At 49.1% G+C, this 14,096-nt stretch overlaps 1 protein-coding gene across 3 annotated transcripts; it reads left to right on the forward strand.

Annotated features, from left to right (window-relative positions):
* Window positions 1–1,774: 1,774 nt before the first annotated feature.
* Window positions 1,775–8,176, forward strand: PPP1R3B (protein phosphatase 1 regulatory subunit 3B). Of its 3 annotated transcripts, none has more exons than XM_066186164.1 (2): window positions 1,775–1,802; window positions 4,752–8,176. In XM_066186164.1, exons 1-2 carry the CDS (start codon window positions 1,789–1,791, stop codon window positions 5,641–5,643), a joined length of 906 nt encoding a protein of 301 aa, XP_066042261.1. In that variant the 5' UTR covers window positions 1,775–1,788; the 3' UTR covers window positions 5,644–8,176. The 3 variants fall into 3 exon arrangements, with proteins under 3 accessions (XP_066042261.1, XP_066042262.1, XP_066042263.1); XM_066186165.1 differs by lacking the exon at window positions 1,775–1,802 and adding an exon at window positions 2,253–2,362; XM_066186166.1 differs by lacking the exon at window positions 1,775–1,802 and adding an exon at window positions 2,838–2,984.
* Window positions 8,177–14,096: the final 5,920 nt, after the last annotated feature.

Raw genomic sequence — 14,096 nt, forward strand, 5'->3', positions numbered from 1 at the left:
CACTGCTTTTATCAAAATAGAGTTTATGAAACAAAAAGGCATGATTTTTTTCCCCCAACAAAACCCTTTTGCCTTGCAGAGTAATAAGTTTATTAAATGGCAGCTTCCAGCAGGAAGTCTCCAGCTTTAACAATAGCTGTCTGTGTTTCCACAAGTTAATGGAAAACAAATGTTGACACTTCAATCCTGCTTTTCTGTTTCGTAAGGAAGGTGAGAGAGAGCAGCACTGTTTGCAGCTGCTCAGTTAGAGGCCAGAGGTGGCACAAAAATTATCCCCACTGCTACCATGGGGAGAAGGTAAATGCACTATCCCTACTTTCCAGCAGGCTTTGCCGCCTCTGCTGCTGTCCCATGGAGGTGGCATTTGTCCACAGAGCCACTCCCCTGACAGGGAGGCCAGCTCCATGAACACTTTCCAAATTACTGAGGACACTGGGCTCTGTGCTGACATCACGCAGGAGCAGCCCAAAGGAGCAGAAATGAGAACTGGAGGCAGGAGGACACTTTGGAAGACCCTTTGGCCCAGCTGGCCCTGCAAAGCAGAGGGGTCTATGACAGAGCATCGACTCACCTGGCAGACGTTTTCAGGATGTTGGAAACACCTTTCCAGCTCTGAACATGTGCTGGATAGGGATTTCCATGGAGCTGATCTCTTTGCCAGCCAGACCCTGTTGGTGTTTTTTTCTCATGGACGGAAGCCATCTCTACAAAAACAAAACAAAACAAAACAAAACAAAACAAAACAAAACAAAACAAAACAAAACAAAACAAAACAAAAGAAAGGCATTTTTTTTCCCTCTGCACAAATAAATATTATCTGGAAAGCAGATTTCTGAGTATGCTTTGGAGATTTCTACCCAGGGCCAGCACAGCCCTGGCACTGTGGCCACAAGATATGAGTGTGAGAGTTACCCTCCTCCTCACCTGGCCCTGACCACCCAAGCACCCTGGGCCAGCTCAGACAGCAAGACTGATACCCCAAAAAGGCTTTCCTGTCTCAAGAGCACATTCCCATGGGTTTGTGATGCTTGTGGCATCTGGAAAGCCTACTCTGCCCTTCTGTTTTGGCCCCTCAGTTCAGGAAGGACACTGAGATGCTGCAGCAGGAGAGGTTTAGAGTGGACATTAGAAGGGACTTCTTCACAGAAAGGGTGGTTAGACATTGGAATGGGCTGCCCAGGGAGTTGGTGGAGTCATGCTCCCCAAGGTGTTTAAGGAAAGACTGCAACTGGCATTTAGTGCTATGGTTTAGTTGACATTGTGGTGCTCGGTCATACGTTGGACTCAAAGATCTCAGGAGGTCTTTTCCAGCCAAATTGATTCTGTGATTCTGGACACACAGGGACAGCAACCTGGCACAGGAACCGACAGATAGTGAGGGACTGGGGGCAGCCGACGCCTGACACAGAGCTTGTCACTACCACAACGAGCTTGCCCTGCCGCGGGGGGAGTGGCGGGGCTGCTCGGCGAGGTCCCGCTACACGGGAGCCCCGGCGCTCCTCAGGGAAGTCCCCCCAAAAGGAGCCCCGGCGCTCCTCAGGGTGGCTCCCCCACACGGGAGCCCCGGCGCTGCTCAGGGAACTCCCCCGATCTCCGTCCCAGCGCGGCCCCTCAGGCTCCATTGCCCACCGCGGCCCCGCCCACCGGCCGGGCCCGCCCCCTCGCGTGCCGGGCACCCGCGCTCGGAGCATTCTGATTGGCTGTCGCTCAGCGGGGCGGGGCCGGGCGCCGTTAAGAGGCCGGCGCGGGGCCCTGCGCGGCGCGAGGTGGTGCTGCCGGGCCGGCCCCATGCACTGCACCAGGTACGGGTGCGCCGCCCCGTCGCGACCCCCGACGCCGCTTCTCCCCTTTGCCTTCCCCGGCTGCCTCCTGCTCGCGTTCGCAGGCTCCTCGTGTGTGCGGGAGCGGTTCTGGCGCTCCCCACCGCGGTGCTGTTCCTGGGGGGAAAACGGGAATCTTGCGGCTTGGCTCCTGCAGCCCCTCGGCTGATAAGTGCTCCTGGAGCCCCCCGGGGCGGCGGCGCTGCCCCTCCGCGGGCTCTGTTCTGCTGCCTCTCCCGGGTCTGGGCGGCGCGGCTTGGCTGGCGTTGCGGGGGGGGCGGGCTGTAGCGAGCGAACGCCGCCCGGACAGACACAGACGCCTGTGGGAAGCGGGCTGTGCCCGCGGGGCGGCCCGGCCCGCCCTGGATCGGGGAGGAGGAGGGGTGCGGGGTGCGGAGCGTCCGAGCGCTGCTTCAGCCGTGTCACGGCTGCGAACCTGGGCTCGGAAGGGCTGCACGCCCAGCCCTGTGCGAGGGGTCACCTGTCCCCAGGTGGCGTGGGAAGCAGAGCGGAGGCAACCGAAGGGGTTCGATAATGGAGGTGTAAGTAATTCCTTGGCTCTGGCTTAATTCTCCTTCATGGAATGACAGGAGGGAGGACTAAGTGGCGACAGACATCCTTTTCTGGAGCGGGTGAAGCTACAGGGAGAAGTCCGGAGGCAGAGTCGAGTTTGTTATGCTTTTGAGGGATGAGGGAAAGAAATTGGCCCCTGTACCTGCACAGGGCACCCTGCCTTGTACTTTTTGCTTCTTGGAGCTTTATTTCCTAAATGAGCTCTCAAAACTATATTCCTGCTCTCACCTTCAAAGCATCTGAAGTTCAAGACAACCCTTCTCAGCCCCAAAAGGGGAAACCTGCCTCTGGCTGAGAGCTGAGCATCAGCAGACTCTCCAGTGCAGAAAAAGTTGTCTGGGATATCAAATGAACTGGCAGTTCATAAAAGCACAGGGCTCACGCTCAGTGGGTTATGAAAAGCTCTCACTATAGGTTTTAGCTTGGAAAAAGGCTCCAAGTTATGCAGCTGGGCTGGAAATTTAATGCATCTTCATTCTAAAACAGTGAATAACCAAGGCTTACTATGAAACCTGACTTCTCAGAAGTTACAAGAATTCAGCTGAATAAATCTCACTGGGAAAAGATGCAATGCAGATGAAACTGACCCAAGTAAGAGAAGCAGCATTGGAAACTGCATTAATTTAAAGGAGGAAATGACCTAAATGAAGCGTGTATGAACAAAATCTTGGCAAAACCAGGTAGAGATGAACAGAATAGTGTTAGCAGACAGGTGGATCTGAGGTGTCTGTCTTGTGCAGCTGCCCTTGAGCTGAAAGGAGGCACTGCAGAAGGAGTTGGCTGGTGGGTGCATTGGGATGCAAGCCTTGGCACATAATAATGAATAAACAGGTACCCTTGCTGAGTGAATGCTGTGAAAGCCTGCTCAGAGCTGCTGTGTTGGTGTTACAGGGTGGGGATTTAAAGCACTGAATTGGAGAGTATGGCTCTTACTTTTTCTTGGCATGGGAGCAGCAATCAAGTACTAGAGCTGGCTGTGCATGGCTTTGGCAGCCAGAACTCAGCTGCATCACAAGGCTAGTGGTCACTGCTACTGTTGCTGCCTCATCCCTCTCTGTGTGGTGGGAGCAGCTTTGGAGCCTGGCCTGCAGCCAAGCAGAATTTTTATTAAGGGAATACTCTGTGTTTAAAGTCAGCTGCAATACCGTTGACTTAAAGGGGATGTGTGTGATAAATCCATCCAGCATTTTATCCAGAGCCAAGCTAATGAGAGTCTGCCAAAAGCATCCATCTGAATATCAGTGTTAAGGGCAGGAGCAATAGGTGCAGGGTTCTGGGAGCTGCTTGGCTGCAGAGACAACTCCAGGGCTACATCTGGCAAAGTGCCCTACAGTGGATGCATGGAGAGAGAGAGATGGTGCTGCATCCCTGGAGGAATGGGATGGGTGCTGGAGGAGAAGCTGTAGTGAAGGGGCACGTGGCCTGTGCCTTCTGGGAGAAGGACTTGCTTCCTCAGTGAGCCTCAAGTAGGTGAGTTGTGTTTGGCAAAACCCTGTGGCTGTATGGATGTTTTCCAGGGGCTGAGCACAAGCCCTGTGGAGGCTTGAGGTGCAGGCTCTGTGCGGGAGGTAAAAACTGGCTGATGTGCCTTCTGAGCTGATGTTTGTTTTAAAGTGGAGTAGAGGGAAGAAAGATCCAGAGCAGTGTTGGCCTGTGGCCTGCTGCTGTGTCAGACTGTTGCTATCTTTACAATACTACTTGGAGGCACTTTGGATGGAGCAGTTCTGAGGGACAGTGATTAGCAAAGTGTGTAGTTCAACTGAACGAGTGCTTTTTGGCTGACATCTGGGGGTTTTATGAGAGGTGAAGTCAGGTTGTGTATGGCAGCTTTTGACAAACTGATAAAAGTATGTAGCAGATAAAAAAAGTATGTAACTGATAAAACTGGTAGCTTTTTTCCTACTCCTAAAAAAGCTTGTGAAGCCCTGGGGAGAATCTCTCCTGGAGGGAGGAAAGCCCAGGAGGAATACTGCTTTATGTAGCATTGAAATTTGATAATCTGAGGGTTGTGTGAGCATTGGCAGGAGTGAGCCATGGGCTTTGCTTTGGACTGCAAATGCTCTGGAGCCTATCGCTAGCCTAGGAGGACAGTGCTTGAGTGTGTGCCTTCAAAGGGCGACTCTGTCCCTGTAGCAGTTGGAAGAGCTGTTCAAGGGCACAACAGGCTCTGGTCCTGCCAATTCTGCTGTAGTGTGTTTATCACTGTCTGTAAATCACACCATGCGAGTACCTGCCTTTAATTACGAAGCAAGCTTATTTGGGATGGCTGGGGGGAAGTGATAAATCAACTGTCTGACAGAATTCATAATAAAGTGCTTTTCTGGCATCAACTGACCCTTCTTCTCATCTTCCATCCAGAGTATTAGACTATTTCCCTCACAAGCAAGCAATGGCTGTGGACGTGGCGATGCAGCTGTACCTGTGCTCTTCACCCTTGCGAAGAGAGAAGTGTGGCTGCAAAATTGCTCCAAAGCCAAGCAAGCCACTGCGGCCCTGCATCCAGCTGAGCAGCAAGACCGCACTGAATGGACCAGAAGAGGCAGCAAACTCCTTCACACACATCAAAGCAAAGAAGAGGGTGTCGTTTGCAGATAGCAGAGGCTTCTCTCTGACAATGGTGAAGGTGTTCTCGGAGTTTGAAGATCCACTAGATATTTCTTTCAACATCACAGAGCTGATAGACAACATCGTGGGTCTGACAACAGTGGAGAAGGACAGCTTTGTGTTGGATTTTGTTCAGCCCTCTGTAGACTACCTGGACTTCAGAAACCGCCTCCAGACAGACTGTGTCTGTCTGGAAAACTGTATGCTAAAGGAGAAATCTATTGTGGGAACAGTGAAGGTGAAGAACCTTGCTTTTGAAAAGATGGTGAAGATCCGTATGACGTTTGACACGTGGAAAAGCTTTGTCGATCACCCATGCCAGTATGTCAAAGATACATATGGAGGGTCAGATCAGGACACATTTTCCTTCGACATCAGCTTGCCTGAGGGCATTCAGTCACATGAAAGAGTTGAGTTTGCCATTTCCTTTGAGTGCAGTGGGAAGGTGTACTGGGACAACAACAGGGGCACAAATTACAGGATCATACGGTCAGAACTGAAGTCTGCCCAGGAAGCTGTCCGTCCCCCACAGGCTCCTGACTTCGGCACTGCGTTTGACCCATTTGGGAGCCCTCGGTGCTCCTATGGCCTCTTTCCTGAGTGGCCCAGTTATTCCGGCTACGAGAAGCTGGGGCCCTACTATTGACCCAAGGACAGAGGCCAGGCTGACTAACTGTTGCTGGTGTGTCTGCAGGCCTTGGGGCTGGTCTGAACACAGGTGTATGAATAGGTGGAAGAAGTATGGCTCTGTGTAGCTTAAGCCTCCCAGCAAAACCAGATGTGCAGCGCTCTGCTGGCAGGGGGCTTATAGTCAGAGAAGCAAATCTGGCTCTGCAGATGATCAGAGGACCTGGAATTGTTTATGTCTCTTCAGCACTTCTTCCTCCTCTTCAGTAAAGATGCCAGTGTCCAGGGAAACACTACAGTGCTTATATTGCCTGTTCAAGCTGTGCAGTGGTGGCTGCTTTGTATTGCCTGCCTAGTATTAAAAGGCTCTTTCAAACTATGTCCTAGTATTATATTGTTAGTGGGCTCTACTACAGCTGCAGGGCTCTCCTTGCAAAGCCAGCCTGTGCCTGTCAGGAAATAGTGTGGTTGGATTGGCAGGGATGGAGTCCTCTCTTTGCACATATCCTTGTCATGAGGCCCTTCCTACTAGAGGCAGAAAGCATGTTTTGGAAGTGAAAATGCAATGTGATGACAGGAAGTGTGGCCCTACAGCCTGCCGTATTAGGAGATGTGCCTGTGGGAGAGGATCTGGTATGCTTAGTCACTGGTTGTTGTATCAGATGATCTTGAAAATCTCTCATACTATTGGTGTTACCAAAAATAGAGATTAGCTGTAGCTGTGTGGTGCTTGTAACACAGCTGTGGGTTGACATCCTTGACTGCCTTCTTCAAAACCTTCCTGTTTCTTTAATCACAAGTGATCAATGATGCTTTTTCCCCTTGATGGGCATCTGAAGTTGGCTGTGCTGGACCCTGAAAATGCATTTCATCGTCCTGTGGACTGCAAACCAGAGTTTTGTCCAGCTGGGGCTCAGGGTCCTGTGCAGGAGACTCTGCTCAGGTGTCACAGGAGCTAAACACAAACAGACCCCATGGCTGTCTATGCTGTGTCCTGTACAGGAAGGTGACTGTTGTTTACCTACTGTGATGGAAGTGCCTTGACTGAGAAAGGGGTGGTATGTGCGATCCCAGCAATGCTTTGGGATGAACAGGCTTTGGAACTGATGTTGCTTTTAAGATCTGATAATGGTTTGTTACTCTGTGCCACGGACTGCTTGGCAGATAAAGGCATAGCACTGCTTGCCTGTGAGGGTGCTGTGGCTGTCCTGGGTGAACGTGCTGGGCTTCCCTTGCTGCTGGAGCAGTGTCTGCCAGTTTGACCTGCAAATGCCCAGACTTTGCATCTCTGACCATAAAAAGTGGCTCACCCCACCTATGCAAAGAACTAGCCGTGAGGAGAGAGATGTGGGGTTGTCCTGACAGCACCCCTGCATGTGACAAATCACAGATGTGAGCCATCCCTGTGATTAAAGAGGTGGCTTGTCTTCTGGATGTGTGCTGAGGTGGTGAGCTTGGCAGTGCCAAACAGCCTCACAGAGCTTCTTTGGGTGCTAACTGAGCAGAATAACTTAATCCCTCAGCTCAGAAAGAGTGCAGAACAGTTTGTAGAAATAGAGGTCAAGGAATACTACTTTTCCTAGTGCATAAGCTTTATATAATTTTGTGTGCCTCTAGTAGCCTGTGGATGTGCTGGAGAGGAGCAACAGGCTAGACTACTTAACTTTGTTAACATAGCTTTTAATTCTGGAGACTACTGTATAAATACTTAGAAGCTGTTTTACTCTAACCTAGAAGCGATACTGGGATCACTGTTGGATATCAAAAAGGACGGGAGCTTGCAAGAAGAATAGCTGGCCTTCAACTGCTGCTTTTTCAAAATACAGAATCAGTATGTGTCTTCACTGTTCCTGATCACTTACTTAAGGTGGTGAATCTACTTGCTAGCCCAGAGCTCATCAGGTTTGGTTCCTCTGTTCAAACAGCTTCCCAAGTCAGCCCTTAGAGCCTGCATCTGGTCTCTCTGGAAGGGACTGTTGCCTAGCTTGGCTTGGTTTTAAACTTAAGGCAAGTTTGAGTGACACTGATATTTTTTATTTATTGAGTGCATAGTGTTAATGTTTTAAGACACTGACTGTAGAAAAGTCGTGCTCTCCTGGCACCTTCTTGTGCCTATGGAGAGCTGTTTGTGAGCCAAAACAAGGCATGTGGGTCTGGGGTGCTGTGGATGGTGGGATCTCCTTGCAGGCTCATTTTCAGGCTGTTCATTGGGTGTGCTTAGGGAGGAACACAGAAGATAAGCTAGTAGGGCAATGCCATAAGTAAAAGCTAGGTTGGGAACTGACTATTTGATCAATAGCAGTTTAAAAATACTACTTGTGGCCTTTCCCCTTTTCCCTTTTTCCATTGCCAATGTGAACATAGAAGTGAGGGATTTACTCTCCTTGCTCTATGCCTGGAAGTGCCTTGTAGGATGTTTTGCATGTTTGTTTTTAAAAGATATTTTTGTACACAACATTCAAGTGGAAAATGCACTTTATAATTGCCATGTAATGACTCTTTTAAAAATATGGCTGTTTTTATCTGATTGTTAAAATAAAGGTGGAACAAAATCTTGGCTGTGTATCTTATTTAAGCACCCATGGGGCTGGGGAGGAAATTTGGACATGAGTCCAGCTTTCTGCAAGAGGCCATTGGCAGGGAGGAGCACACATCCACTCTGAATTCTGCTGCCCGAAACAGGAAAGAGCTGCCTATTCCTGCTGCCTTCCTGCCAGCACAAATGCTTCCATTGCCTCTGCAGCCCTGGGATGGGAGGAGCCCCGACCCTTTTCTCTGTGCTCTAGGTTTCCCCACTAAATCACTGTGTTCCCGAAGTACTCTTCACTCTTCCCCTGCTTGCAGTGCTAGGATCAGCCTTTTCGGGTTTCTCTGCTTTTGAGTCAGTCTTCGTTCTCCCTCTTCTCCCCTTCCCCCCAGCCAGGCTTGATCTGGGATCGGTGCTTTTCTCTGTGTACCGGGGTGTGATGAATCCTGGGAGAGGTGTTGTAGAAGCGGGGGCAGGCTCTTTTCTAATACCAGGATCAAATGTAAGTTAGACCCTTCTTTACGTCCAAGTAATTATCCCTTGTTGTCACTACAATAAGAAGCACTAGCAGGAAACATGCCCCTTTGCAGAAAGAGAACAGCCGGTGTAAATGCCAGCCGGGGCCAATTTCAGCATTTGACCTGGCTTTCACCATAAACATTGAGCCTCGGTGATGCTCTGAAGGTGTTGTATTTCAAACAATCAGCTTCTGAGTTCGGTGGGATTTGCTGCTTACAGATAAGGTAAGATGGAAAGCTGTGGGGGAAGGGGAGAAAGATGTGTTTGTCTTGGTGTGTGCTGCTTTGAGCAGCTATGTAGGCAGTGCTTCCCATCGTACTGCAAAGCCTTGCAGAGTGAGTTTGGCCTTTGCTCTATACAGCAATAAAACCAAGCACCTTCTGATTGTGGCTCTTTCCAAGTCTCCTGCTGTCATAAAATGACTTTTTTAACTGCTGCGGTTGTTTTAATCAAACATACAACACAGGTCTCTTTTAAAAGGATTTTAATTGGATTGTTTTTCTGTCTGCATGGGAAAAAAAAATAAAAGGTATTTGTGCCCCTGCCTCAGGTGCTTAGGCTAGCTTAGCCAGGGCTGTTTCCACATCTGAATGCTGGCCCAAGCTCATGAATGAGAAAACTGCACCTAGACATTTCCTGTAACAGCTTTGTGGCTGTAACCCCGAAGTGAGGACAGTTTCAGTTAAGGACATAAGGGAAGTCCAAGCTGTCTAGGGCAGCTGAGGAGATGGTGCAACATTAGAATGGCCAAGAGGGCTCAGCTCTGTGTTTTCCCACCTAATGCCCAGGTGTTATATGCTAGATGATACAGATATTGCAATTGCTGCTTTCATAAAGGCCTTGGTGGCAGATGTGCTTGTGTACTTGCTGGTTAATATACAAAGATTTCTTAGAACGCTCATGCCATTGCACCCCCTCCCCCAAACACTTTTCTCTGAAGTTCCCAAGCCTCTGTGTCCTGAGAGATTTTGGTGCCACATCTGGGTAGAGATAACTAAGCTGTGGTATCATGATGGATGTTGGATGTGTTTGGAGGTTCAGGTTTCCAAAGTTTGTGTTCTGGGGACAGTTTGATAAAGAGGAGGAGGGCAAGTATTCCCCTGCTTCCACATCCACCTTCCTTTGCCAATCTCACATTGGTCTGGGACTGCTGTTCTCCAGGGGAGCAGCTCTGCTGAACCACTGCTGTCACAGCAGCCTCTGGAGCACACTGGATTGCAGGTCCTGGGTACAGTGACAAAGGCAGGATGTCGGCTCCCTTGCACCTGCATCCTGGCAGGGCAGGGTCCAAAACGTTGTATGAGCACCCCACATTCTTGCTTCAGATGTTTGCTGGGGAACCCATGTGAGAGATGCTCTGGGGAAAAACTGTCCAGAATGAGATCATATGCAGAGGGACATCTCTTCCAAACCATGGGAGTGTAAATGTGCCCAGATAGTACTTTGCTGCTGGACCAAAATTTTCCTCGGCTTTAAATGTAGCTCTTAGAGGCACTTGCAGTGGAAAGTGACCTATGGAAGATGCGTCTGCCTTGCAACTGGAGAGCAGCATGAGAGGGGAGAAAACTAGAGCGTGTCATTTCCCAACAGCAGTCAGCTGCTCTTCTTCAGTTTCCTCTCCACAAAGCAGCAGCAAATGAGCCTCTCTAAGAGACTGGGTCTTTGGGGGCAAGTCTCTTGACCACGAGGCAGGGGAGAAACAGGGCTTACGTTTCAGTGTGTCCTGTGGAGCTCCCTGTTGCTCTGTAGTGTCTCCCTTGTTTGGGCTCTGCCCTGTTCTCCCTTACTCACTATGATGCTGTTTCCAGTGTAACCATCACCAGACTCAAGCATCAGTTTGATTTCACAATGTCTTCCACAAGCTTGTGTGTGGTTACAGGGGACGGAAGGGCACTTGAGTGTAGTGGGAGGAGGCTGTGCTGATTACACAGCTCTCAGCAGCACCAAGAGCACCCTGTACCCCCAGGAACAGCACAGAGCTTTGCCAAGAAGCCAGCAGCATGGGGCTAGGTTGTGATGCTCCCCAACTCCCCTGGTGTTTCCACAGACTTGTTCCTACTGGGCAGTTCAGCTGGCTCTAAATTATTGCAATAAACCATATTTATGTCCTTGGGGTGGTGGTTTTTTGGTGGTTTTTTTTTTTTTTTTTTTTTTTTTTTTGGTTGTTGTTGTTGTTGTTGGGTTTTGTGGTTTTTTTTTTGTTGTTTTTTGTTTTTTGTTTTTTGTTTTTTTTTAAATGGAACTAAGCTTCAAACCAGCTGCTCTGGCCCAGTGAGGTTCTGCTGCTCTGCAGCCAGAGAAGCTGCCTAGTCTGTCTTTATCCTCCCCCTTGGAGGGGTACCCTGCCAAACAGTTAGCTGTCTTTAAAGACTCATTATTGACATTTACACAAGGCTTAAAGAAAGAAAAAGGGTGTCTTTGTGGAAAAATAATTGCAGCTGGCCTGTTCCTTTGGCACAGATAAGTCAGATCAGTCACCAGTTTAAGTACTTTGGCTCCTGGAATGGGATATGGGCAAGCCCTTCCAGCCAATGTATTAGTCACAGATCTCCACTCTGATGCTGCTATGCAGTCTTAGGAAGAGGGAAGGCTCAAACTTCATAACTCAGGAGAAATATGTTTAAGAGGTGTAAGAAGAGGGTGAAACACGTATAAAATGCTTTTATAGCTTCCACTATTTCTGATGTGGGAGTCTAGTTGAGACCATGGTGATGTCTTCTACCTAATGATTCCTTGACAGACTCAAGTGGGAGGAGGTCTTTAAGATGTCTGCTCCAAGCAAGACCATTCCAGTAGCTAACTGTGGTCACTCAAGGCCTCATCCAATGATGGAGATGCCTCCACACCTCTGTGCCCTGTCCCAGTGCTGTACTGCTCTCCTAGGGGAAAAGACACGGTCCTCAGCAATCAAAGGACTCTGCACAATGTTGTAGTCTTGACAAAACACCTGGTTTCTTCCAGCTCCTGGCCAGATTCAGGACATATGGATGTGGGGGTACAAGGTAAGCAGCCACAGGACAAAAATATTTCAGGGCTGGCAAGTCAAATATGTGTAGTTTGGAGCAAGGGAGCAGCTGCTATATGCATACAGCAAGGGACTTGCCATCCTCCAAGGCATCCTGAAGTAAAAGGTAGAGCCATATTCCCAATACAGTTTCTGGAAAACCCCACTGTCAAGAGTCAAAGGCCTAAATTGACCTACAGCCCACCTTCCAATCTGAGCAACATAGAGCCCAGTTCCCCTCCCAACACTCAATATTTAGCACCTGGGAAGTCATGATCTCCTCCACCTGCCTTCCATCATTATGGCCCCTGCCAGAACAAAACTAGGAGGTCAGGAATGTAATTCCTCAGTGTTTGTGTGGTGACACACCAGTGCTGTGGAGACAGTCACCTTCATAGGAAGAAATATAACAACCTTCTCCAGTCCACTGAGGGTTTTACAACCATTCCCCTTCCATGTGGTGTTCCCTTGGACACCTGGCAGGTGTTGCTTCTCCTGCATTTCCCTGCTTGCTGTGATTCATTGGCATCTGAATGGCCATCAGAAATGCAGTGTTTCTTTATCCACGAGCCTGGCAGAATGCATCCTTGATGGTGTTGCAGGCCAGGGTTCAGGGTAGCTATAGGTGATGTGGCATCTTCCACCCCTTGCGCAACAGCACACTTGGTCACTGGGAGACATTGGAACAGGTCTCCCTCTTGGGCTGAGGGCTGTCACAATCCAGCTTTATTTTCTCCAAGAAGCTGTCTCTGAGCAGATCAAGTCACAAAAGGAGGAAAACTAAAACAAAATAAATCTACCATACCCTCTGCTCCTCCGCATTGGCTTTGGCAGGAGAAGAATTTCACTTCAGAGACCAGAACAATTATCTCTTGCGTGCTTTATAGCCATGCAAGCAATCATAGCAGACACACACTAACTTTTAAGTTGGTGGTCAACAAGATCTCCTAGACAACCAATGAATCTACACACAAATCTTTCAATGCTTCTAAGTGCCTTGCAATAACAGCCCAGTACTGATAAAGCGAGCCATAAAGACAGCAGGGATGCACTCTTGGGGGTTAATAGCAGGATGACTGAGCATTTTAGTAATTTTTTCCTTTTTTACATGACAGCAATGCAGCAGAAAGGCAAGTTACAACAAACACTCAGAAATAATGCCTGGTGTGGTGGAAATTCCACAGGTAAATGATCCAGGCTCCAGGTCTCTCCTGGAGTGGAGAATATGGTCTCACAATGTAGGGCCTGGGACAAGCCCCTCATGCTGGGTTACACAACCTAGCATCAGAAACACTCACTGCCCTTGCTCTCTGTGTGCTGGAAGGGCTAAATCTATGAAAGCTGCAGCTGGACACAGCTTGGGAAAATCCTGCATCACATTTGAATGTCTGGGATGAAAGAGTGCCAGCATGCTTGCACATCATGCTAAGCCGAGCCAGCAGAGGCTCTCAGGTTTCTTCTGTCTTTATACAATTAAGGTCACACTCAGCATTAAAGCACTGCTGAGATCCCCAGACTTTGCAGCTGCACAGCCACACTGGAGAAGGTGCAGCTCCTTTGAACACCTCGAAGCCACCTGTCAACTTGAGCCCGGCTTTTCAAGGGGCTGGGAATTGGCTGCAAGTCACTGCTGACCGATCCCCTTGGTCCTCTGTGTCTCAGTGGTCCCTTTGCTGAGTGCAGTCATGCTGGCATTCTAGTGCAGCACATGCAGTTATTCATCTCTTCTTGCCATCAGCCAGGTCCCTACAGCAAAGCCCCCCAGTGATGACAAGCATCTTCCCCCGTCCTGGTTAGAAAGAGCAAAGGAGAAAGACAATTAACAAAATGAGAGATCTGCCAGAGTCTGGAAAAAGCACCCATCTGGCAGGATCTCGCAGCTCCACCTTCAGGGAATCTGCATTTCTGACACTCAATTTGCCTGCTTGAGGGAATACCCTCCTAAAGTCAGCCACAAGCAGAGAGACTTGTGAGCCAGTTCTGTACAACTTGGTCTAAGTAAGGGTCCTCCCAACTCTATCTCCAGCCAAACAAAAGCAAAGGCTCTTTTCTTCTGAAATGTACAGGAGGTTATGAGCTAACCTGCAGCTGTATTTTCAGCTCTGATGTTGCTTTTCAGCTCTGCTGCTTGTGTTTGTGCTTGGCTGCTTCCTCCTTTCCAAATTCCAGAGGTGGGTTACCCTTTTTCCTTAACAAAGCCTTAACAAAGAAGGAAGAAATTTGGGTATGGTCTTACAGGAGAAGATCAGATGCAGTCTATAGTGTCTTGCACCAAAGGAGCACTGAGAGCAACTGGAATCATCAAACTCATCTGAGCTTGAATTAATTAGCCAGATTTTTCCAAGGTGCAGGTGACCCAGTAAGAGGAATAGGTAAGCAGTCACCAAGGCAGGTTCCCAGTTGCAGTATAGACCCTGAGAAT

The sequence above is a fragment of the Chamaea fasciata genome, unplaced genomic scaffold (assembly GCF_029207755.1).
Source record: "Chamaea fasciata isolate MVZ Bird 193981 ecotype frontalis unplaced genomic scaffold, bChaFas1.0.hap1 SCAF_6, whole genome shotgun sequence".
Lineage (NCBI taxonomy): Eukaryota > Metazoa > Chordata > Aves > Passeriformes > Sylviidae > Chamaea > Chamaea fasciata.